General features: G+C 40.6%; 1 protein-coding gene across 1 annotated transcript in view; it reads right to left on the bottom strand.

The window, feature by feature from the left end:
* Positions 1–26,862, bottom strand: part of LOC145398454 (dipeptidase 1-like) — a 560,071-nt gene that overhangs the window by 42,684 nt on the left and 490,525 nt on the right. Inside the window, exons 8-9 of the mRNA XM_080271334.1 lie at positions 9,113–9,188; positions 4,958–5,096 (exon numbers count right to left, since the gene is read on the bottom strand). Of these exons, the coding sequence (XP_080127460.1) occupies positions 4,958–5,096; positions 9,113–9,188 (215 nt within the window). The remainder of the gene's footprint in view (positions 1–4,957; positions 5,097–9,112; positions 9,189–26,862) is intronic.

The following is a 26,862-nucleotide window of genomic DNA, read 5'->3' on the forward strand; positions in this document are numbered from 1 at the left end:
AGAGAGAGAGAGAGAGAGAGAGAGAGAGAGAGAGATGTGTGTGTGTGTGTGTGTGTGTCTGCACATACATGTGGAGAGGATGGAGAGCGAGAGACTAACGAGGAAAGTGTATATGAGCGAAGTGGAGGGCGGAAGAGGGAGGGAGAGACCGAGGATGAGTTCGAGGGATGGAGTGCAATGGTATATTGGAGAGGGTGTGTGAGAGCTGGGGGTAGGGCAGTGAAATGGCGGGGGACAGGGTGACATGGAAGCGTTTTGTTTGTGGCTGCCCCTTACAAGATTAAAGAGATTGGTAATATATATATATATATATATATATATATATATATATATATATATATATATATATATATATATGACAGGGTGGATACAAAAAGGATTGTGGAAAATATTAAGAATATATGGAGTAGATGGGAAGTTGCTGAATTCTGTGAAGAGTGTGTGATGGTACTAAGGCTGCAGAGCGTGTGGATGGTGAACTGAGTGAATTTTTCTCTTTGATGGTTGGGTTGAAACAGGGATGTGTCATGTCTCCATGGTTGTTCAATCTGTACATGGATGGGGTAATAAAAGAGGTACATGGTAGGGTTGTGGATGTTGGAGGGTGCCTTGGTGAGAAAGGGTAGTGTTTGGAAACTCCCTGTACTGATGTTTGTAGATGATACTGTGTTGCTGAGTGAAGACGAAGGAGAGCTGCAAGGCTTAGTGGATGAGTCTGGGAGAGTGTGTAAGAAACGGAATCTAAAGGTGAATGTAGGGAAAAGTAAAGTGAAGGTCTTTGAGAGAGGTGAAGTCAGTGAATGTACAGCGAGGTTGGATGGTAAGGAATTGGAGAATGTGAGTACGTTTAAGTACTTGGGTAGTGTGATGAGTAAGGATGGAGGTTTGGAGGGTGAAGTGCTTGAAAGGGTACAGCAGGGAAGAAAGGTTGCTGGTTCCTTGAAAGCAGTAATAAGAAGCATGGAAGTGAGCATCGAAGTGAAAAAGTTACTACATGACAGTATTGTGATACCAACTCTAACGTATGGAAGTGAAACTTGGACATTGCTGGAAGGACACAAGTCAAGAGTGAGAGCAATGGAAATGAGTTATTTAAGGGGAGCCTGTGGAGTCACATGGAGAAACAGGCTGACAAATGAGGATATAAAGGAGCGCTGTGGTGTGGATGTGGATGTGATAGGAAGCGTTAGGTGAAATACAATGAGGTGGTTTGGCCATGTGGAGAGGATGGAGGGTGAAAGAATGACGAATAGAGTGTATGTGAGTGAGGTGGAGGAGGAAAGAGGGAGGGGGAGGCCGAGGATGAAATGGAGGGATGGGGTGGAGAGGTATATAAGAGAAGTGGGTGTGAGTTGGGAGCAGGGTAGTGAAATGGCGGGGGACAGGGCTATGTGGAGGCGATTTGTTTGTGGCCAACCCGAACGGGATTAAGGCGTCTGGCAATATATATATATATATATATATATATATATATATATATATATATATATATATATATATATATATATATATACAGTATATATATATATATATATATATATATATATATATATATATGACAGTGGCCACCTATTTTACTGCAGAGGAAGGGAAAATGAAAGAGTTGGTGTTGTAGGATTTCTAATTAATAGAAATCTTGCAGACAACATTGTTAAATTCAGCAGTGCATCTGACAGGGCAGCAGTGGTTGTAATTAGACTGTGCAAAAAATATACCCTGAAAGTGATACAAGTATATGCACCAACTTCTCAGAGCTCAGATGAAGAAATTGAAACATTCTATGATGACATCTCCCAGATTTTGGAAGAAGAAAAGACCACCTATACTATACTCATGGGAGACTTCAATGCAAAAGTTGGAAAATCAAATAATGGAGAAGCATGTATGGGAAAATTTGGAGTGGGAGAAAGGAACGAAAGAGAGAAATGTTGGTAAACTTTGGAGAAATGTTTAACATGAGAATAATGAACACATTCTTTCACAAAAGAACAGGGAGAAAGTGGACCTGGAGAAGCACAAATGGAGAAACAAAGAATGAAATCGACTTCATTATACCAAATAAGAATAACACAATCACAAATGTCACAGTTGTCAACAAAGTAAATATTGGAAGTGACCATAGAATGGTGGGTTGCACAGCAAGATTCAATTTCAAAAGTGAAAGAAATAAGATGATTAAAGACAAAAAGATATGCCCAATAAAAGTCGGCGAAAACAAAGCAGCTTTTCAGTTGGAAATAAGGAACAGATTTCAGGCTCTCAGTAAAGCTGAATGTGACATTGATGAGCTGAATGACAAACTAACAAAAGTGCTAAATGAATCAGCGGAGGTAGTAGGAAAACCTAATACAACCAAAGCCAGGAAGTATTCAGAGAAGACACTTGAGCTTATGAAAAAAAGAAAGGTAATGAAAGTAAAAATAAAGAAAGATGAAATAGAACGAGCGGAATTAAATAAGCTTACCAACAAAAGACAAAGAGAAGAAAAAAGAAAGAGAAACATGGATCAAATCAAAGAAACCATCAAAAAAAGAAAAAGTCTGAAACAGGTCCGAAATAAAATGGCACTTGGAAAGCAACAAATTACATCACTAAAAGACAAAAACGGTAAACCATTAAATGCAGAGATATGATGCTGAAGCAAGTTGAAGAATTTTACAAAGAACTGTATGCATCAAAGACAGTAGTACCAATAGCTAACTTTTTTGCTGACACAAGTGAAATACTTGAGATAGCACCAGACGAAGTAAATATTTCTCTTAAAAATATGAAAAGAGGGAAGGCTCCGGGAGAAGATGGAATAGTAGCAGATTTACTGTTGGATGCAGGAGCAGAAGTACAAAATAGGCTTGCTCACTTATTTACTCAAAGTATAAAACAGAAAAAAATTCCCAAAACATGGTGTATTGGAATTGTTATTCTACTTTATAAAAAAGGCGACTCAAAAGACCTTAGTAACTATCGACCCATTAGCTTGGTATCAGTCATTTACAAACTTTTCACTAAAGTCCTTACAAAAAGAATAGCTACAAATTTGGAGGAAAACCAACCTCGTGAACAGGCAAGATTCCGATGCGGGTATTCGTCCACTGATCATCTGCACACAATGAATCAGCTAATTGAGAAAACTACAGAATATAATAAACCACTGTGCTTAGGTTTTGTTGATTACGAAAAGGCTTTCGACTCAGTGGAGCACATAGCAATTATAAATTCATTGCGAGAACAAGGAGTGAATGAGAACATTGTAAAACTGCTCGAAAACATAAGGAGGGAACTGCTACAGTTAAATTACATAAGGACTCAGAGAAAATTAAGATTGAGAAGGGCGTGCGTCAGGGAGATACAATTTCACCAAAGTTATTAACAGCATGCCTAGAAAGTATTTTCAGAAAGCTAGACTGGGAAAACAAAGGAGTAAACATAGATGGAGAAATGCTAAACCATTTAAGATTTGCAGATGACATTGTCCTAATCTCAGAAAAAGCAGAGACTTTGCAAGAAATGTTAAATGACCTGAACAGAGAAAGTCTCAAAGTAGGGCTAAAGATGAACCGGAGTAAAACTAAAGTAATGTTTAATCCTCAAACACCAAAGAGCGTCATAAGAATAAGTGGAGATATTCTTGAAGAAGTTGAGGAGTACAATTACCTGAGACAAATACTAAAATTAACGAAAGATAATGATAGCGAAATAAAAAGACACATTACAATTGGATGGAAAGCTTTCGGTAAACATAGAGGCATTATGAAACGTAGCTTGCCAGTTTGTATGAAACGAAAAGTATAAAACGAATGTATAATTCCAGCTATGACATATGGTTGTGAGACTTGGAAACTGACAAAATCGATGGAAAATAAACTAATTCATTCTCAGAGAGTAATGGAAAGGTCAAAGTTGGGAATATCTTTAAGAGACAGGAAAAGATCAACTTGGGTGAGAGAGCAGACTAAAGTCCAAGATATTATAAAAGTTATAAAAGAACAGAAATGGAGGTGGGCAGGCCATGTAGCATGAACAAGGGATAATCGATGGAGCAAGAAGTTGACTGACTGGACACCAGGAGATGGTAAGCTTAGCAAAAAAAGGCCAGACAGGAGGTGGAGATGAGATAAAGAAATTTGCAGGGAAAACGTGGCAAAGATTGGCTCAGCCAAGGAATTCGTGGAGAAGGTTGGGGGAGGCCTTTGTTCAGCAGTGGACTTATAATGGCTGATGATGATGATGATGATGATATATATATATATATATATATATATATATATATATATATATATATATATATATATATATATATATATATATATATATATATATATATATATATATATATATATATATATATATATATATATATATATATATATATATATATATATATATATATATATATATATATATATATATATATATATATATATATATATATATATATATATATATATATATATATATATATATATATATATATATATATATATATATATATATAAATATATATATATATATATATATATAAATATATATATATATATATATATATATATATATATATATATATATATATTTATATATATATATATATATATATATATATATATATATATAGATAGATAGATATATATATATATATATATATATATATATATATATATATATATATATATATTTATATATATATATATATATATATATATATATATATATATATATATATATATATATATATATATATAGTGTATATATATATATATACACTATACATATATATGTATATATATATATATATATATATATATATATATATATATATATATATATATATATATATATATATATATATATATATCGGTTCCCACGGATCATAAAAATTGTACATATTGACGCACTAGATGATGATAATGATAACTTTTCCTTCATATTGCTTGACCTGCTTCACCTGCCTGGTTTGCCTCACCTGCTCAACCTTAGCCATGACTCGCAGCAGATTGAGACCCGCAAGCTTCTTCAGGTCCTGCAGAGACCATGTGGCATCTCGTAGCAGTTCAGCAAACAGATGCGGGTAAGAGGTGACATCAGGCAGTTCCTTTGGTGTACTGTGGGAACACAGAAATGAAAGCTTAATGGATTAAATCATCATTCATATGCGTTTAGAGATGACTCACAACTTCAAATAAGACACGACATAGCCATGTATAATATCGGTCACATATTTTACTAATCAGGATTTGCTCTGTTGGTTTGTGAGAAGTACAATACCATATTATCAAACATCCATTTTTTTTTCCATTATAAGCTCAGGTCCATTGAGCATCAAACACTGCACATCACTGAAGGCGTATGATGGCAACTGTGGCGTACATCATGGAAGGTACGTGTGATATTTATTTCTCCATTCTGTTTTCGTGCCATATGTGTGTCCATGTTTCATGAATGGCCACTATGGGTATCCCTTGGGCATCTCGCGCGTTACCTCATCCCTGTGTCACACTCAGGCCATCATGGAGTCTCGCTCTTGCTCCTCATCACCCGATCCCCCTCACCTCTTGCCCAGCTGGGCAAGAAGCATGCCCAACCATCCAAAAGGCGCTTCATACCTCCTGAAGGGAGTGATGGCAGTGATTCTGAAGTCATTCAAAAGCTTTAGCCAAACAGTATCCTTTAACCAAAGGAATGGAGCTTACCTCATCAGAGGCAGATATAGGTGCATGAGACCTAAAGTACCTCACATGAGCAAAATTTTCAATTGTACCACAACATTATTCATAGGAGCAGGTTCTGACAGTTAATGAACAGCAGCTACTGTCAACATAATTCATGCACTCCTGATCCACTGATCACAGATCAAACTTGTCTAGAAAGTCTGGTTTGAATGCATGGCTGACATGCTAGGAGAAGAGAAAGAAAGATTAAATATATTACACAAGTCTGCAACCTTAAAGTCATTAATAATTGTTTTAATCCTGAGTAACTATTTGTTATTGTACTTATGAACACAAAAAAATAGAATGTATCCATCACATCACATTAAACAAAAAACCAATTTAATTAAAATATAGCAGATTATGAATGTCAGTCGATTTATACATTATTCTTCTAAATTAAGTGAGAATAAAAATATTCAGTCAATGTAATTTTGTGAACATATACATGAGGGAAGTGACACAATATATTCCATTGGTCACATAAAACTTCTATCGTCCTTGTAACTTCTGTTTTTTGCTCCAAAGCTTTGTTTGGTGGCCATTCATTTGTACACATTTTCTGATGCGTTCCTATGAATCATCCAGCTGTAGTCTGCCATCATAATGACATGCCAATGTCCCTGGTACCTTCTTTCCATGTCCATAATATCCTTATGGAATCTTTCACTCTGTTTTTCACTCACCACTCCAGGATTTTCGGGGAACAATTCAAAATGCGAATCCAAAAAGTGAACTTTGAAACTCATGTTGCAACCTAACCCCTTAACCCTTAGTCAACGACATTATTTTGGCATGGTTGCTCTCGCACTACAAGCCTATTTCCCAAAATAGCCTGTTTTCAAACATTCATATCTGAGAAAGTATAGCAGTTAGGGAAACAAATTAAAGACCACCGTACTTATCAGCTCTTCTTCTCGTGAATGAAAGCATCCCCAGGTCTGCAGGTGGTTGCGTCAGTGAGTAAGGACGTGAAGAAGATGAGTAACTTTTGGTGCTCGAAGCAGGATGTATTCATGCATGTGCGCATGGCCCTGACTTCGGCTTTCCTCGCAACATGATAACTCTTCCACTGCTAGATAAACTAGACACAGTGGCATCCAAGACAAGCCCTATGGCAATGTCACTGAGCACTTTCCTAGTAGGCCTGTCCTTGAAAAGAGGCTTGGCAGGGGTGGATGAGGCAAGGGGTCAGCATGAGGTGGGAATGGAATCAGAGGAGAAGTTTCAGAAATTATCGTTCTACACCTGGCAAAGTTACAAAGAAAATTGAGGTATGCTTGCGTGAGGTGGAATTCTCTCCCTACCTTTTGGTGCTGAGATCAAATGGCGACCAGTTCAGACGATGGCAGGAATACATTAACAGCTCCTCCCACCATTCTCCGGTCCCCGTCCACCCATTTTGCCGCAGCATATGCTGCTTCCCAGCATGTAGGGGTTAAACTTGACCAACATATTTGGATCATTGCTGTTGCCTAAAAACTTAGATCTTAGAATGATACTTAAACCTTTCATTCCTGGTCATTCATCGCACCATCAAATTTTGCATCAGAAATCAGTTTTATAATATCGTGTACAGTAAATATGCCCTCTTTCAACTTAGCTTCAAACAAGCAGAAAACTCTTAGCACAAATACATAAAACAGGTTCCATCTTTTTATGAACCTTTGGCAAGCTCCTTCATCAATCCAGACTTAATAAGAATCAGTGGTCGCAGCACTTTATCGGGATTCACTAAGCTAGGTCTGATGATGTTTTTGGCACCATGCTGTAGATTTTTTTCTATTTGTCTATTCCTGCTGAACCCAGTGTATATCCTTGGCTCTGCTGTCCCACTCACTGAGAAAACATTGGAAATTTGTATACTCTGCTGACCCAGTAAGATACACAGAACTTTCAGGTCCCATTATATAACCCAACAGTCTTCACTGTAGTTGACTGATTGATTTTTTTTTTTTTTTTTGAAGATTTATCAAATTCTAGAGCTGTACGTTTATTTTTAATGCACTGGATGAGCAACAGGTATTCATGCATATTTATTACCATTATGAAGAAGTACCCTTTTCAGGCTTCTTTCAGATGAATCTCCATTCTTCTGCATTGTAACCTCTGCCAAGTTTCTGCGCTAGGCCACTTACATCAGTGCAATAAACCAAGGATCAGTGCGGTAAATCACTATTTTCAGTAAATATCACTGTGGTAAAAAAAAGAAACACTCCACTGAAAGTAATTTACAAACACACAAGTCAGCTGAGAATGAGATGTGTTTGCTGCACTCAAGCACTGGTATGACTCATCGCTGTGTCGTCTTCCAGCTATAGGCTATTCTGGCTTATCAAATAAATAACTCTGTGGTTTTAAACATAAGACTTAGTATTAGAAAATACTAATTCAAACATATTATCGTTGTAATAAAATATTCAAGTGTAAATGTATAGTGTGAAATGGTTGAAAAAACTAATTTACAAAAAAGGAAAAAGTATTTTGTGAAGAAATGTTATGTGATGGAGAAAAATGGTTTTCATTTTTTAATTCAGCACCCAAAAATATATGAAAATCATTTGAAATAATCAGAACATTTTTTTTTTCCTTGTATACCTGTCTTATCGAAAGTAACATATTATCATGATCAAGTTATGGCTTATTGAATTAACTGAAAGAAGGAAGTTCCACTGATGTACCTGCCAGAATTACCAGGTACTATAAGTCAGTTACCCTGTTTCGTCAATCAAACCTATTTCATGCGTAACTGTGCTATGCCGTTTACAAGATGGTGATTTACATTTGAATTCATTTTGCAATCGTTTTTAAATTCACCATATTGCTGCACCACATATCCAATTCTGCACCATTCCTCACGCAATCTCCCCCAGTACCATACACAGAAACTGAATAATTTCAGAGAAACACGATGTCACTTTGCCATGCAAGGTTGTCTGTAAAACAAATTCCCTCATGCTGGAGCATGATTATCCATTTAATTCTTTGTTTTCGCAAAGACAGTCATTCAGCATAATATCTTTAAAGATTCTTGGAAGCACATTGCTTGAATGACTGGAGACCTGCATTCCAGTGAGTTCACATCCACGTGGGACAGAAGCAATATGAGTAACAACAACAACAGCATGCACATTAATTCATGAACAGAAAACATATAACTGAAGTAGAAAAAAAATCATGACTCAGCAGTGCACACCACTTACATACTCGTTGCATTTCGGCTACATACACTTGTGGCCAATAATTACTTTTTACTTTTTTTCAATATTATTGTCAAAATTTATGAAATCATGCTATGTTAATCAACAATAAATCAGATGGGCTCCAACTGCACTTCATTACTTCAGAATCGCAGAGATGTAAAGAAACTCCTAAGTGAGTCTGTGCAGACAATGCAAGTTTCCACGTACCTGTTAAAGCCATCATATCCAGCTCCTATGCCTACATAGTCCACCCCAGCCATAGTCCGAACGTGGTTGATATGGGCTGTAAGGAGAAAGATGGTAAAAGAGAGTACAGTTAGGGGACACGACACAAAGAATGTCTTTGGAAATCCATATGATACGATGGCTGGATCCTAACAAACTTTTCAGGACATTAGGTAGTAGTTTCTTGACCTTTTTTTTTTTTTTTCCCGGGGGGGAGGGGAACTGCAACGATATTATTGTCTGCAAGTGTACAGTAATTCAAAAATGTAATTTTATATTTTAGAATTGCGGCCAGAAAGTTTGAAGGTACTGTCCTTAAATAATGTACTCTATTTGCATACCTCTGTGTGTGTGTGTGTGTGTGTGTGTGTGTGTGTGTGTGTGTGTGTGTGTGTGTGTGTGTGTGTGTGTGTGTGTGTTTAGATGCTGACAAACATCTTGACATCTTACTTGTAACTGAATGACTAAGCAGGTATGTAAATGGGAAACCGAGCTGTAGCAAAGTAAGTAACCGAGCTGTGTTAAACGTACAGGGGACCGATTTGTAATGTACTGGTATTCTAAAGCAAAGATAATCCGATTTCAACCAAAATTGGTTAAAAAAAAAAAAATCGAGCCAGCCAAGGGACTGACTTTTTTTTTTTTTAATATGCCAATGCTCAAGGGAACACTAACTTCAGCTGCTTTAATCCGATTTACACTAAAGTTTGTGGATAGTTTGAGGGTAACACAAGAATACAAACAGTTGTTTTTGAGAACAGTCCACTTAATGTTAAAGTCATAAGGCAAGATAAGTGTTCGACCTGTGTGTCTTTGTGTGAAGTAATAACTATAGAGTTATGATATGATTTGGACCAATCTTGGTGGAAATGTTGAAGGTCAGCCAAAGAATTTAACCTTTTTTTGAAGTACACTAGAACAAAGGTCAAGGTCGTATGGCATAATCAAATTGAAAAGCTTACATAAGATTTAGAAGAAATTTGGTGGAAGGGTTCAAGGTAAGCCACGGATGAATGGATTCGATTATGAGAACAATCAGGTGCTGGAGAGGAACACCTTCACAGGGTATCACTGATAAAGACAAGCGACTCTTTTGCCCAAATAAAAAAAAAAAAAAAATCCCACAACTCCCTCCCAGTTTCCCCCAAAAGGGAATGGTGGCTTGCCTGAAAGACCACCTTCAGCCTGCAGTCCACTTAGTTCACGAGTTAGATGAACCTAGGGCTGCAACAACTACCACTATTATTGGCAAGGAGCAGAACAGTATAAGTATACATCAAAACAGTTACACTTCACCTTTTAGCATTCATTAACCCCTTAGCTTCCAGAGTTCCTGTACGAGGGATTTTACTGGAAGTGTGCTAGGCGTACTGCCCTCCACCCGCCAGCATATAGTCGCAAAGCTCATAGGTCCCTAACCCGGCGTTCCCTTCTTTATTACATTTTGAAAATGCCCAGTTCCCTCCTATACTGGGGACATGGGGTGCAAAAGGGTTAAAGAAACTGGTAGATTTATCAGTGTTTAAAGAAACATGTAGACTTGTCAGTGTTTAATATAGCCCCCAGAGCTCCTGTGCGAGTGATGTTACTGGAAGGGTGGTTGATGTACCGCCCTCCGCTTGTCGGCTCATAGTTGCGAAGCTCATACGTCCCTATGTGGGGGTTCCCTTCATTACTGAATTTTGAAAATGCCCTGCTCTGTCCTATACTGGGGACACGGGGCGCAAAGGAGTTAGCATACCCAACCCACACTGTCATAGTCGAGTTAATCCTCACCCATAAACCGTTCATTACATATGAAGCACAGCCATATCTCACATCAACACAGATACTGAATTACTCACTTTGGTACCTGCTTATTTTTATAAATGTGTCACTACAGTTATAGAAGCACTTTACAGTATTCAGCAGGTTTCCATCCTTACCATACATACGAAATCACTTCTATAATCTTCCTCTGTTCACCCTGCCACATGCTTTTATAAGACCCATAATTGCCATTAATACCTTCCAGTATTTTTGCAGTGCCGACAGGGGCTTTCAAATACAGTATATGTCCTTGTGTTACTCACTGAGTCATTCAGTTACTCAGTGAATTACTGTACCTTTTCTAAAGGATGGGGTCCAGGACTTATTGGAGGGTTCTAGGAAAACGAATTTTTCATGGAGGCAGGGTGGGGGACCCCTGAAAGCTAAGCCCATAGGTGGTGCAGCCCCCGAAGGTCCTGGACAAACATCAGCAAGCATGACGATACTTTTTCATACAGGAATACGAAATTTTGCTCAGTGGTAGACTTTCACCAGAACCAGCTTTCTGCCAGGGCTGAACCCTTAAAGAATGCCCCTAAGAGAGGGCAGCTTCTGGAGGTTCTTGGACACGTTGGTTTGCATGGCCATAGTTTTGGATTTGGAAAACCAAACTTTTGGGCAAGGCCAGACCTTCACCTGGGCCGTATTTTAGGAAGATTGAGCCTCTCCTCCAGAGGGGAAGCCAGTTCTCAAAGGAGACAAGTATATATATATATTTTTTTACCTAGAACCACGAAATTTTGCACAATAAGAAACATCCACCTTGACCAGGAGTCAGGCAGGGGTTGTCCCGGGGAGGGGAAGGGGGAGTGTTGTAGGCCAAACTGGTATGCACAGTCAGCTTCCTCCTACTTAAGAAAATGAAAATATGCACAGTGGTAGAGCTACACCAGACCACGTTTTAAGCAAGGTTGGACTCCTCCTTCTCCCATACAGGGCTGCTCTGCAAATCTCTGGCAGTCAGTATGCACTGCTTTTTCTTTTTAACTTGGGAAAACGAAAATTTGCAAAGTTGTGGATTTTCAGTTGGACCAAGGTTTAGCCATGGTGGAATCCCTGAGTGTCCCGAACTTCAGTAAATAATTGCACAAGGTAACGGAATTTTTGTTCCTGGGGAGTAACCTTTGTTTCATGAGTTCTTATGTCTCAAAATTATAGAAAAGAGCAATCATTTGCCTCAAACTTTGGGTTTGTGACCAGGAAATCGACTTTTCGAATACTTGTCGTTTTCAATTAGAAAACCGTCAATTTTCCTTATTCATATTCTAAAAAAACAGAAAAATGCTTCAAATGATTCTAAATTTGGATGTATTTACTCAAAACTTGTTAGCAAAGATTTAAAAGTGATATTATTTTAGATTTATGAGGATACATTAAGTCACTTTCATGAACCAGCCCCCTAATGTAGTCTTCTATCATGTTCTCGTTATACTCTTCTTGGTAGTGGCAGTCAAACTTCAGTATATCCCTCTGGATGTACTCTTCTTGCTCTCCCTAGTATGCACCGAGGTTTGTCTTGAATTTATCGAGATGAGGGTCACGGATATGGACTCTGAGGGACATCTGGCACCCCATGACGGGTAAGTCCTCGCCAGAGTCTCAACCAGCTCCACATAGTTCTCCTTGTGGTTGTCCAGGAAGCCCCGAACCAATGCAATAAAGCCATTCCATGCCGCCCTCTCCACCCTGGTGAGCTTCTTAGAGAATTCCTTAACCTCCAGGATCTTTTTTGTCTGTGGTCCGACATAGACACCGGCTTTGACCTTTGCCACAGACAGCTTAAAGAAGACGTCTTAGAGGTACCTGAAGGCCACTGACTCCTTGTCTTGAACTGTGATGAACTGCTTCATTAGGCCAAACTTGATATACTGTACAGTGGCGGTGTCAACACCTCCTGAGGGTCCACCAGCAGCTCCCACTTCATGTTGCTCCAAATCATGAAGAACTCAGTTCGCCGTGGCCAGTCCTGCCCGTGGTAGTGCACCATTGTGTCCCTGCTGTCTCCAGAGACAAAAATAGCAGGAGACCTTGGTGATACTACCCTGGAGACTCATCAGGAAGGCCACCATTTTGAAGTCTCCAATGACCTCCCAGCCGTACTCACCATACTTTAAGGCATCCAGCAAAATCTTGTTGTGGTCCTGCCTGAGGTGCACTGAGTGAGCCAGGGGAAGAGATGGGAACCAGTTCCCATTGTGCCCGCAGCACGTCTTTGAGGCTCCTGAGTCGTCAATGAGAAGGCATCACTCGTGCTGGTTGCAGGGGATCCCGATCAGCTCAAACAGACCAGTCACGCTGTGACAAAAGCACAGTCCATCTCTTGGTGACACCTCCTGTGATTTGGGACTAGCACATTATTGTCCAACAAGTTCCACTGCATGAGTCTAGATGTCAGACTCATGGCATTGTACTTTGTGAGACCAAAATATCTTATCAAGTCATTGAGGCCTTCATGGTTGGGGTAGTTTGGGTTTCTCTCCTCAGCACCACCTTGAAATTTGTATTCTGGATCAGGAACGTCGTCCTCGACCTCTGACTTGCTGCTCCTTCCTCCGGAGGGGTGGGTATGAGGAGCTCAGGGCAGTGTGACACGCTGGCGATGAGTGAAGTACAGCAGGTGCGTTCTTGCCACTCCCAAGTTCGGAAGGGTAAACAATGCAGAAGTAGCAATTGCCTGAGTGGTTAGTGGGTTCCCGCCAAATTCTGGGGATGGTGAACTTCATGACTCTCTTCTCTGTGAACCATCGTGCAAAAGACCACAGTATTATTGTAACAATAGAAAGGTATTAAATCGAAATATATATAACAATTATAATTTAAAAAGATTTGTAATAAATAGAGTATAATCGACCGTTTTTACCTTCAAGAGTTTTCTTGCAATGTTCACAGATGACATGAAATGCTGAAATACGATCTGTAGGCCGCAAACACTCTGGCAAATGCTTCCACGGAAACCTTTTTTGCTCTTTTCCTATTGAACTGGCTGCAAACTTTGCAGAACGCGTCTGCTGGATATAGTGTATGCAAACTCTCGAGGTCTTTGAGAGAGGTGAAGTCAGTGAATGTACAGCGAGGTTGGATGGTGGGGAATTGGAAAATGTGAGTACGTTTAAGTACTTGGGTAGTGTGATGAGTAAGGATGGAGGTTTGGAGGGTGAAGTGCTTGAAAGGGTACAGCAGGGAAGAAAGGTTGCTGGTTCTTTGAAAGCAGTGATAAGAAACAGGGAAGTGAGCATGGAAGTGAAAAAGTTACTGCATGACAGTGTTGTGATACCAGCTCTAACGTATGGAAGTGAAGCTTGGACGTTGTTGGAAGGACACAAGTCAAGAGTGAGAGCAGTGGAAATGAGTTATTTAAGAGGAGCCTGTGGAGTCCCATGGAGAGACAGGCTGACGAATAAGGATATAAAGAAGCGTTGTGGTGTGGATGTGCATGTGATAGGAAGCGTTATGAGGAACACACTGAGGTGGTTTGGCCATGTGGAGAGGATGCAGGGTGAGAGACTGACGAAGAGAGTGTATGTGAGTGAGGTGGAGGAGGGAAGAGGGAGGGGGAGGCCGAGGATGAGATGGAGGGATGGGGTGGAGAGGTATATGAGAGAGGGGGGTGTGAGTTGGGAGCAGGGCAGTGATATGGCTGGGGACAGGGAGACTTGGAGGCGATTTGTTTGTGGCCACCCCGAACGGGATTGAGGCGTCTGGCAATAGATAGATAGATAGAAACTCTCGAGGCCATTTAAAACGAAATGCCGGTATGAAAACGCACAGGTTTAGACAAACGCTACAAAATTCAGTTAAGGAAATACCATGAAAAATGTCCCTTCTTTAATCCCAGATGCTACATTTCAAGATACACCTACCTGCGAAGTTTCAGTCAAACCTGATCATAAATGAAAAAGTTGAACAGAAAATAAGTTGATCTTAATTATGCTAATCATTATGGGTCAGGTTGCGTAACCCTGCCAAACCTAAAGTTCCGTCCGAATGAAAGGTCATTACAAGGTATATGTGATCTGTGTAACACGAAAATTACACCGAATTCCAAGGAACAAAGATTTTTTTTTTTTTTTTGTTATACAGTGTTATTTCTTTCTTCTTACAATACTTCAGGGGTGCATGCGGCTGTTACAGATGTCTTGTGTCTTGTTCGCGTTCATTCTCTACTAAATTAGTGTAAATTTAATGATTGATCCACACTTCCTCTGCCAAACATAAAGACACCTTGTTCTAGGCTCATCAGACGTTATATTAATTAACTCTTTTATCATTTTGCCTGTTACATTTCCAACAACGATAATTTTGCAATGAAATAAATCAGTTTTTTCTTCTGTACATCTTCTATACACAGATATTGTCACAGTCATCGTCCACTCTAATGATAAACAACTTTATATACTTTTCATTTTTCCAAACACACACACACACACACACACACACACACACACACACACACACACACACACACACACACACACGATTTGTGTTTTTCGCTCCTATAACTCATCCACATATTGTATCTTTCTCGCATTCTCTCTTTTCTCGGTATCGATTTCACTGTTTCTCTGTCTCTTTCCCCTTTGCTCTATCTCAAATCGTTGTATTTTACGTAGCAGTAAGGGAGACTTTTCTTTCACCGCACTGAGAGAGAGAGAGAGAGAGAGAGAGAGAGAGAGAGAGAGAGACAGACAGACAGACAGACAGACAGAGACAGACAGACAGGCAGACAGACAGACAGACAGATATATAGATACATAAACAGATAGATAAACAGAGATAGATAGATAGGTAAATAGACAGAAAGATAGAGACAGACAGACAGACAGATAGACAGAGAGAGAGAGATACAGACATATAGACAGACACACAGACAGACACACAGACATAGACAGATATGTTGACAGAAAGACACATAGACAGACCGATAGACAGACAGACAGGCAAAGACAGAGAGACAGACAGACAGTGACTGACAAAAAGACAGACAATCCAAGATAATCAGAGGGAAGAAATAATTACGAGAACACTGTGGGTGAAGGGGACTATAATTACATCCGGGATTCTTTTTGCCATGCAGTACGTACTCGCCGATTTCCCACTAATTAATGTATTTTTCCATTTCTGATTCAATTTACACCATTCTCTAATATTCTGTCCTTGTTTTCAAGCTGAGTCTTCATTTTCTTTTATTTAACTAGTTTTGTTACTGATGCACTCTTATCTTCAGTGCATACATTTTACGTTTAGCAGGACCATCATCTAATCTTTAAGAAGGAAATTGCCACACTGAAACATCTGCGAACACAGCATCATGTCCCCACCAAATATATTTACATTCTCTTGCATTATACTCCAACAGCTATCGTATAATGATTAGTATCACACAGTGAGTTCATCATACAAGGTTACGACAGAATATAAGGGTAATACATTCATTACCTGAGAGTCATCATTGCGTTTGTGACTTGACCCCTAGGCAAGCAATTCCACACTACTTGTGTCAGTCAGTACGGGGACTTGCCACCATTTGCAGCCATCTGGACATCAGTTTGTTTAGTGTGTACTGTGGAAGACTCTCCCACTCTCCTTGCACTGCCTGGATCAGTTGTCGCCTGTTTTGTGGTTTGGGGTCATGCGACGATAAGCGTCTCTTAAGATAATCGGACACATGTTCAGTTGGGTCTAAATCAGAAGACAAGCCATGGCTATATGTTAACATTCTAAGCCTGCAGAAACTCAATTGTGACACGAGCAGCATGTGGACGAGCGTTATCTTCTTGCAATATTGTTGCACCTGGATGGTCATGTAGGGATGGAATCACATGGAAACTGTGTCGATGTATCCTCGAGCCGTCGGGTTGCCTTCAATAATCACTGGAGGTGTTTTGTAGACGGTCGAAAAGGCTGCCCTTGCCATGATGCCGGAACCTCCACAGCAACTACCTTATCTCACAGAACAGTTAGCATAACATTCATTACTTCGCCTTCAGACACGCAGTCATCCGTCAGAGTGATCTACACAGAAACGACATTCACCAGTGAAGAGAACGGCATTACACTGTCATCAGGTCCAATGTTCATGTTGGGTACACCACTGTAGAGTGTTCTGATGATGGGTGAGTAAGATCCAAGCACCTTACGGGTCTGCATGAGTATAGGCCTAATGACTGCAGTCGTCGCCGTATGGTGGACCTGCTTATCCGATGATTATGTCGGCCAGAAGTCTCACGTGCTGTTAATGCTGTTAACCGAATCTGTCTCGGAGATGCAGCATCAGGATGGGGTGATTGCAACGTGTTCTCTACTAGGATGCTCTGGGTTGTCAACTAAGCCCGTGTCATAAACCCTCTGGATGAGCATGACAATCGCTGAATGATGACAGCCCATTCTATGCGCTACCTCATGTTGTGCCATGCCACCCTCCAGCATCCCCAAAGCATGATGACGTTCAAGGCATGACAAACGTGGCGTTGTGGCAGTCTTTCAAGAACTAACAGACCGTATTCCTCTTACACACGATCTAATCTTCGTCCAAGACATAAAACAGCCACGGGCTCCATTTCCACCAACAGGCTGCGAATGAAATGGGTTGAGTAGATTAATCTTATCTCTGTGACACTGTTTCGTGAACAAAGCAACTCTTGTTCAGGTGGGTGTTGTATGAGTACATGATCTTACAAAGTCAGATCATTGTTGGAAACAAACAATGGTAAACGAATTATTGCAACCGCACTGGTTGGATATATATATATATATATATATATATATATATATATATATATATATATATATATATATATATATATATATATATATATATATCATCAGCCGTTTGTGTGTCCACTGCAGGACTGGCCTATCCCGACCGAAGTGGGGATGATACAGCCAATGTATCTGTACCAAGTGGCTTAGGCTGTCTAGTAGAGTTTGTATGTAGGGTGAGAAGTGCTTGTAAGTGTAATTGTGGTGTTGGAGTGGCTCTGGATGTGTGTGTAGTCTGTGAACCAAGTGTAATTGGCCCACGCAAGCCGACTGGGTGCAAGCCTACTTTACAGTATACGACACTGGTTCAACCACAGCACTCCTTGTGTCCGCCAATGCAGTACGTGGCCTGAAGAACGCTCCCAGAATTTATTACCCTGGCGGGGCAAGAACCCTCGTTCTTCAGTGTACGAAAACGCTCACACATTACCACTGTACCACAGTGGCTGCATATATATATATATATATATATATATATATATATATATATATATGTGTGTGTGTGTGTGTGTGTGCGTGTGTGTTCATTGTATGAAGGTTGGACAGGAGCCAGCTACCTGTGGCTCGCGTCTGTTGGTGAAAAAGGTGTTTACTCAGTGTCTGCTCAACAGTATATAATATTCAGTAAATTCACGTGCTAAAAAGAGTAACTGTTTAACCCGCCCCGTCCCGTCGACATATGGGTACATTGCAACGATTTGCATTTGCCAGTCCCAGTGACGTACCGGTACGTCGTGCAATTGTAAGGTCCCTAATTTGCACAATTTTCAATTTTCGCGCGTGATTTTTCGTATGTATACAAGGGACACCTTCCTCTATTCCTCTACAAGATGCCAAGCAGGAACAATGCCTTACACCGCATAACCTCCCCCCTCCCCCCCTCACGCCATTGTCTCGGCAATTCACCTGTTAACAGTGACCTGGCCAATAAAGACATTCAGGGCCAGAGTGATTCCCCAATCGATGACATTGTGGAGGACAAGGTTTACATAGCATTAGAGGAAGAAACAGTCAGAAATGATGATCAGGTAATGTGGGAAAAAAAGGTCATGAATGGTGATTAGTTAGTGAGTGAATCAATGCTTATAATGCCTATATTTCTGCTTGAAAACCAATATACTCTCATACTACATATAAATTCGTACCAAGTAAATAAATAAATACCGTTTATGAGTGGATAAAATAGTTATCCTCCCATAGAACTCGTTTTCTTTGGTGCCAGCATGTTAGAAAACCCAGTCAGGTAAGGAGGAACTCCTACCTGGATTGAGTATTTTAAACCTCAGGTGAGCGATTTCTCTATGAATTTTCGATGTTTCTCACCAAAAGCAGAGGTTTTAGCCAAAAAAAAAAAAAATTGAAAATACCTCGGGACTGGGGGATTGCAGAGGTGCGGAAAACCTCGAGACGTGACGGGTTAAACACATACCCGTGTGAAACTACGTAAAGGTGCAGACTGTACCACCAATTAAACAAGGAGGTGCTCTCGAAGTGGCTACAAACTAATTATATGATAATCCTGTTTCACCACCTTCAGGAAATAATTCTTGAATATCTCCCTTTGCTAAACCTTATCAACGTTTCATCAACATAGAGCGTAGTCCAGCATCCCCTGTCGTCATCAAACTGCATCCACATTGTCCACTGCATTTTAAATTCCAGTTAAAAATATATATATATGGCAAACTAACACCCAGTCTCTGCACACCGTGAGGGGGAAGGCAAAAATACGCATACCTTTAGTCGCTCTCCCTGTCACAACCAAATGAGATGTTGTGGTCCTTTGTCTGACACTATCAGTTTCTTTAAAACTCGGTTGCCTGAGGCTACAAATGGGAATTCCTTTGTAGAGCTTCCAAGCCAAAGGTGGTTGTAGTGTGTATTGGCATAACAGCCTCATCTGCCCTCCTCCTGAACTTGACTCTTTCGAATTTTTTATGCCTCGCTAGCGCAATCCCGTGTCACTAACTGAATATATCTGCTTCGTTAAAATATCTCATAATTATACGGACTGTCCAAAATTCATTGCACAATGTCTAAACTGGAACAGATTCTCTCCTTCTCGCCCTTGTCATAAATATGCACTGTAGGCATTTTCAATATTCCTTACACTGAACTAGAGCAGCTTGTACAGCATCCTGCCTGTATGGCTGTCTTGGAAAGCTCGAATATGCTTGATCTATTTTGTACATGCATTCATCCTGCATCCTTTGTTCATCATCTTTCACTTTTAGTCTCCTTCCATCATAAATTCATTCCTGTAACCAGTCCTAATGTTCCTGTAAGACTTGTGAATCCTATCAAGAATCGGCACCTGTGGATCTTTGTCAGTCAAAGCACTATTTATGGATGTGTAACTAAAAGTGTAGTCATGTAGGTAATTATGTGTATAATTCCAAGTGTACCCATGTACTGAAAGTATTCTGTATGTCTGTGTAGTAACTATAGGAGAAACAATGCAAGATTATTAGACGCTGACGAGGATCTCAGCATCGTAATCACTCACTAAGTATGTAAGTATAAGTAAGAGACAGAATTCTGTGACCAAGTTATAGTGTCCCAATTTTCTGTGACGGATATGAACTTGGTGAAAAAGTTGCTCAATCCCTCTCATACCTGGCCCAGTAGCTCCATTGGCCGCAGGTGAGCAGCTGCCCATGTGAGGTCGTCTAATAGGTTCACTACTGTACATTGTTGTCTTTGTCTTAGCGTGGCAAATGTTGTACAATGTTCCGTGATTTGGGTTATGTTTTGTGGACCTATTCTACATGCGGATTATGTGTCATTTTGGATTCCACCCAATCCAAATCACAGCTGACAACTGAGGAGGGCTGGGTGATGTCCTGACCTAAGCCTAGCTAGGGGAACCCGATCAACTTTGTTAGAGGATGCCTTTGATGGGTGGATATCAAGAGGGAGGTCTTGTAGAATGGTATTCAAATCAAGAAGTCGTTTTGCCCTGAGAGTAGAAACGAGTACCGGTATGTAGGAATGGTTCAGTGGACACCACTAACAACATTACTGGGATGGCCTATGCCTGTGGCAGAAAAACTCAGCTATAGAGGCCATCATTTTGGGATTTCCCACTCCAGCTTAAGCTTCTTGCTATTACATGGGTCCTTCAGCATGCTGTGACCCAGCCTCATGCACATACACCAAGCAATCCAAAGGACTCACTGTCAGCCATACAAACACTCAGCAAAACTTAGCCCATTGACAGTATTCATGTCACAAAAAAAAAAAAAAAAAAATCTTTTACCTTGTGTAGCAACTGCAAAGACGGGAGAACTCGACTTTTTAAACTGGGTACCCAGTCACATCACCATTCAAGGAAATGAAAAGATCAACACAGCCGCCAAACATGCCAACAAAAGCCTCCCAAACCTGAATCAAACAAAGGCCAAAGCCAAGAGTCGGACATAATTATCTCCTCTACCCTCATGTACACGAATCATGTCAGTCACACAGTATGCCGTAGCCACCAACTACCAACCTCTTACTGTAGATAAGACAGTTCCAGATGAGCTGCACACTAACCTGCACCTCCTTCATCTTGACTATAAATGTAAACACTAAATGCTAGATATCAGCAATGAAGAAGGCCACTACCGCGTGGAGGTATCCACTGAGCATCTGCTCATTATTTCCTTGAATGTCCAGCTACTGTCACCCTCAGACAGGATGCCACAATATTACCACCAGCAACCACAGTCAAAATATCAGCTGCTGCCAGATTCGTTGAAGAAACGTCATCGGCATTCTTGGCAGAATTGCTCATTGTCTGTCCCACAGGAAGATATGTTGCAATCTGACCTGAATATTCAACAACATAAAATTTCAAGATAGCTGGGCTGACACGTGCCCCTACTCTGCCTCATTGAAACCTCATAATCATCACTTTTCAATATAGCATCACAGGTGGGCTGCCCAGTGGCAAGGGCCCACTTGAAGTTTTGAACACTGCACAATTTGGTGGTTAATTGGTAAGTCATAAAAATAAATTCTATCTATATATTTATTGCCAGACGCCTTAATCCCGTAAGGGGTGGCGACCAACAAATAGCCTCCATGTCGCCCTGTCCCCCGCCATTTCACTGCCCAGCTCCCAGCTCACACCCCCTTCTCTCATATACCTCTCCACTCCATCCCTCCAACTCATCCTTGGCTTCTCCTTCCCTCTCCCCCCCTCCACCTCACTCACATACACTCTTCTCGTGAGTCTCTCACTCTCCATCCTCTCCACATGGCCAAACCACCTCAGTGTGTTTCTCCTAACGCTTTCCATCTCATCCACATCCACACTGCTCCATCACATCCTCATGTGTCAGTCTGTCACTCCATGTGACTCCACAGGCTCCTCTCAAATAACTTGTTTCCACTGCTCTCACTCGTGTCTTCTGTCCCTCCAACAAGGTTCAAGCTTCACTTCCATACGTTAGAGTTGGTATCACAATACTGTCATGCAGTAACTATTTCACTTCCATGCTTACTTTTCTGTTTCTTATGTCTGCTTTCAAGGAACCAGCAACCTTTCTTCATTGTTGTACCCTTTCGAGCACTTTACCCTCTAAAATTCCATCCTTACTCATCACATTACCCAAGTGCATAAACGCACTAACATTTTCCTTTTCCTCCTCATCCAGCCTCACTGTACATTCACTGACTTTACTTCTCTCAAAGACCATAACTTTACACTTTCCTACATTCACCTTTAGATTCCGTTTCTTACACACTCTCCATAACTCATCCACGAAGCCTTCGTCTTCATTTATCAATACAGTATCATCTGCAAACAAGAGCACAGTGAGTTTCCAAACACAGCCATCTCTCATTAGGGCTCCAACATCCACTGCCCTACCTTGTATCTCGTGTATAACTCCATCCATATACAGATTGAACAACCATAGAGATATGGCACATCCATGTTTCAATCCAACCTTCAAGTAGAAAAATTCGCTCAGTTCATCATCCACACGCACTGCAGCCGTAGCACCCTCATGCATACTCTTCACAGCATTCAGCAATTTCCAATCTACTCCATACATTCTTAACACTTTCCACAATCCATGTCTATCCACCCTGTCATATGCTTTCTTCAAATCCATGAAGGCCGCATACAACGTCTTTCCCTTCTCTAGAAACTTTTCCACTAAAGATCAAAGAAAGAATATCTGATCAACACAACCTCTTCCCTGCCTAAAACCTCCCTGTTCTTCTCCAACTAATTCCTCTGTTATTTCCCCAACTCTGTCAATAAGTATCCTTCCGTATACTTTTTTTTATTACGCTAAGAAGACAAATGCACCAATGATTACTGCACACTTCTTTTCCCCCTTATCCTTTATACAGGGGAGTAATTACACATGACTTCCAATCCTCCGGGACACTACCTTCCTCCCAGGCCAATCTGCACGTCTTCCTCATCCATTCTACTACAACCTCTCCCCCATGATTCAGCATTTCACCACACACTCCGTCAATTCCTGGGGCTTTCCCCATTTTGACTTTCTTCATTGTTTCCACAACTTCCATCCTGCTGATTTCTTCGTCTCTTCTCACATCCCTCCTTCTCTAAGCCATTCCCCAGCCACTTATACTCACATTACTTTCATTCTCTATGTTCAACAACTCCTTAAAGTGTTCTCTCCATCTGCTCACTTTTTCTCCCTTCTCCACTAGTAATCTACCGTTTTTATATTTCACTCCCCTACTAACTTCACTGCCACCCTGTCTGACTCTCTTTACCTCTTTCCGGAATATTTTCTTACATTCTCTCCACTTTACACTCAAATTCCTTCCAAATTCCTCATCCACTCTCTTCTTACTCGCTGTTACTAATCTTTTCACCTCTCTCATCCTCTCTACATGTAACTTTCTTGCATCTCTCAACTTCTTCCACGCCCCTGTTTATCATCCACTTACTATATGTTTTCTTCTTTTGTACCACAGCCTGTCTCACCTCCTCATTCCACCATGCTGTTCCTTGCACCCCCATTCATCTTCTCTTCACCCCACACAGCGCCTGACATGCTGCACATATTTCTTTTATGAATATTCTGCACACACCTTCCATGTTCCCCATCTGCTCCAATCCATATTTACCCAATCGCTTCTCCACATCTCTCTTATATTCTGCCCTTTTTTCATCTTGTAACCTTTCCACGCTCCTTGCATATACTACTTCCTCGTGTCCTTTATTTTATTTATTAATATATAAATAAAATGTAAATGTTCCTTAATTACTAGTGATGGAGTGTCTGGAGGTGGGATGTAGAAGAGGTTCATGTAATATTTTTGTGGTGATAGTCTATGTATCTAGATGGGTCTGTTATATAACGATATAGATGTTTCGTTAGCCCTGGCTGCTGCTTAGAGTTGTGTATTCTCATGTCAAGATATTCTCTGATAAAGAGAACTTTATTTTCAAAGTAAAAGTGTGTTGAGGGAGTGATATTGGTGCAAGCAATGATGATTCGGAAAGTGTTGCTCTGTATGGCTTTCAAGGTGTTGTAGTGGGTGTTACATAGGATGGGACTCATGCCAGGAAGGCACAGGACACACGTGATCTGATATACTGGGAGTGTGTTTTAATTTTTTTCCCAAAGTTTGTCCCTGACTGTGTGCATTGAGCCTGGGGGCCTACTATCCCTTGATTTATGTGGTCCAAGAAGGTGAATTCAGTGTTGTATGTCATTTCTTGGAGTTTAGTGGAGTCTGTGAGTGGCATGAGTACATCGTTGAGTGTGATGAAAAAGTGTACCTGTGGTCATGATTCCTGGGGGTGATGAATTTGGTGGCGAATTTGCCTGGGACGATTGCCAGATTGCTACCCTTTAAAATGTGTTGATGTAGTCCTCTTGCAATGTGCAGACTGTATCTGAAATGTGGTTGAAAAGTGTTGGTGATGGAAAGGAGCCCTGTGGAACTCCATTAGTGGAGCTTTGTATTATTCATGGCTTGCCCTGGAGGGTAACATGTTCTTCTCTACAAGATACAAAACTTGCATTCCAACTTTTGGCATTGTTCTCCACATTTGTTTTGCAGCTTTTGCTGATTAGGTTCCATCACGAGATGGCATCAAAGGCTTGTAAGAAGTGAGTGTTACTCAGGTCATGTAGAGATGATTCTGTCAGACAGGTCTGCTGTGTTATGAGTCTGTACATAGAAGAGTGTGGAGGGTCTTTGTTATGTTTAACCACCATCCGCTGAGTAATGTCTATACATATCACCGTCTGTCTTCTGTGGGGCCGCTGGTTAGTGGCTATACATGCATGTATCTTTCCACTACCATATGAACAGACCGCCATTTCATCTTACCAGCAGAGGGTAGGGAAGGAGTCTCTCTATACCAAACAGGCGAGACTCAGTCTGTCCCTTGGTTTTGCTAGGTGTACAACGCATTCTTCAGGTTCCTCATTGTCTGATTTCGTCCACGCCGCCTGCAGCCAACTGCATCATCCACCCCTGCCAAGCCTTTCTCCAAGGATACCAGAAAAAGGCTCAGTGATAGCGCCATAAGGCATGCCTTTGATGCAACAGTGTCTAATTTATCTAGTAATGGAGTAAGTTATCACACTGAAAGCAAAACCATGGCTGGTGCTGCGGGCAAACACACAAACTCCTCCTCTCTCGCACTGAAAATTAGCTCTCTTCCTCATCTCATTACTCATTAATGCAGGGACCTACAGACCTGGGGATACCTTCACTCACAAGACAAAGAATTGTTGAGTATAATGGTCATTAATTCGTTTCCCTAAGTGATACACTTTCCGAGATATTAGGGTTTGAAAGCAAGCTATTTTCAGTGGTTTCCGAGAACCTGCCTATTGTGAGGTGATGACTGCGTTAAATATTGCCCAGTATGTGGGGGTTAAGAAAAGTGCGATCCCTCCATGTTTCCACATGTTGGAAATGCTACTCTGTGCAAAATATGAATTCTCGCTGATGTCTATGAAGGCCAGGATGGCGTATGCTCTTGTTTCAGGGATAGTTGCTGATGCTAGCCGGCCCAGTGTTTGTAGAGTTTTCATTTTTTTTTTAATCCTTGATAATGTTTTGCGTTTGGGAGGTGAAGGGGGATACATGGTGGTCGAGTGGAAAGGTCTGCTTAAAGGGTAGTTCTCAACCATTTTATCTTTTGACTACAGTCATGCAGCTCAAGCCTTGATCATGACCCCACTGGTCATTTTTTTTTACTTGGGCTGGAGTGTTGAACGAAAAAGAATACATACAATGAAACAAAAGCATTCGGAGGCCACCTAAAAATGTTGTTGGATAAGAATTGAATTACCTGCAAACCAAATCTGAAGACTATTTGAAAACTTTACAGAATTCAGCCACTCCATTACAAAAAAAGCCAATCCATATTAAAACTAAAAAAGTGCCTATAAAGCGCATACCTCCGCCAATGCCATTGCCATTAAATAGAATCCGGATTCGGATCCGGATATGCCCCAAAATTTATTCAATACTTTTTTGGCGCATGACCCACCTCTAAAGATAATTCCATTGACATTCTTTGAGAATTTTGGAGATATTGTTCGGGATACTCCGGATCTGGATGCGGATCCGACCCCAAATTTCATTTCCTCGGCCCATGGCCCACCCATCCACAAAATTTCATCAAAATCCGTTCATAACTTTCTGAGTAATCCCGAATCCTGATCCTTAGATACAAGATCCAGATCTGGATCCACCACAAAATTTAATCAATTCTTTTTTGGTCCATGGCTTACCTTTCCACAAGATTTAATTGAAATTCACTTAGAAGTTTTGGAGATGTGCGGGATACTTCAGATCCGGATCCGGGCCAAAATTTATACATTTATTCCTTGACCGATGGCACGCTCTTCCACAAAATTTCATTAAAATCCGTTCGTAACTTTTGAGTAATCCTGCTAACTGAGAGAAAGACAGTCAACACGGGGTAAAACATAACCTTCTTGGCAGAGGTAAAAGTATATGGTGGTTGGAATTAGGTCGTCTTTTATCAAATCCCCACCAAAAGTAATACGTTTCTACACATCTAATTAGTTGTTATTGCCTGAAAGTTTGATGAAAATTTACCCAGAACTTTTCGAGATATTTTGGCATCACACACACACACACACACACACACACACACACACACACACACACACACACACACACACACACACACACAC

Source organism: Coenobita brevimanus, chromosome 45 (assembly GCF_032717465.1).
Source record: "Coenobita brevimanus isolate Jiangsu-jjx chromosome 45, ASM3271746v2, whole genome shotgun sequence".
Taxonomy (NCBI): domain Eukaryota; kingdom Metazoa; phylum Arthropoda; class Malacostraca; order Decapoda; family Coenobitidae; genus Coenobita; species Coenobita brevimanus.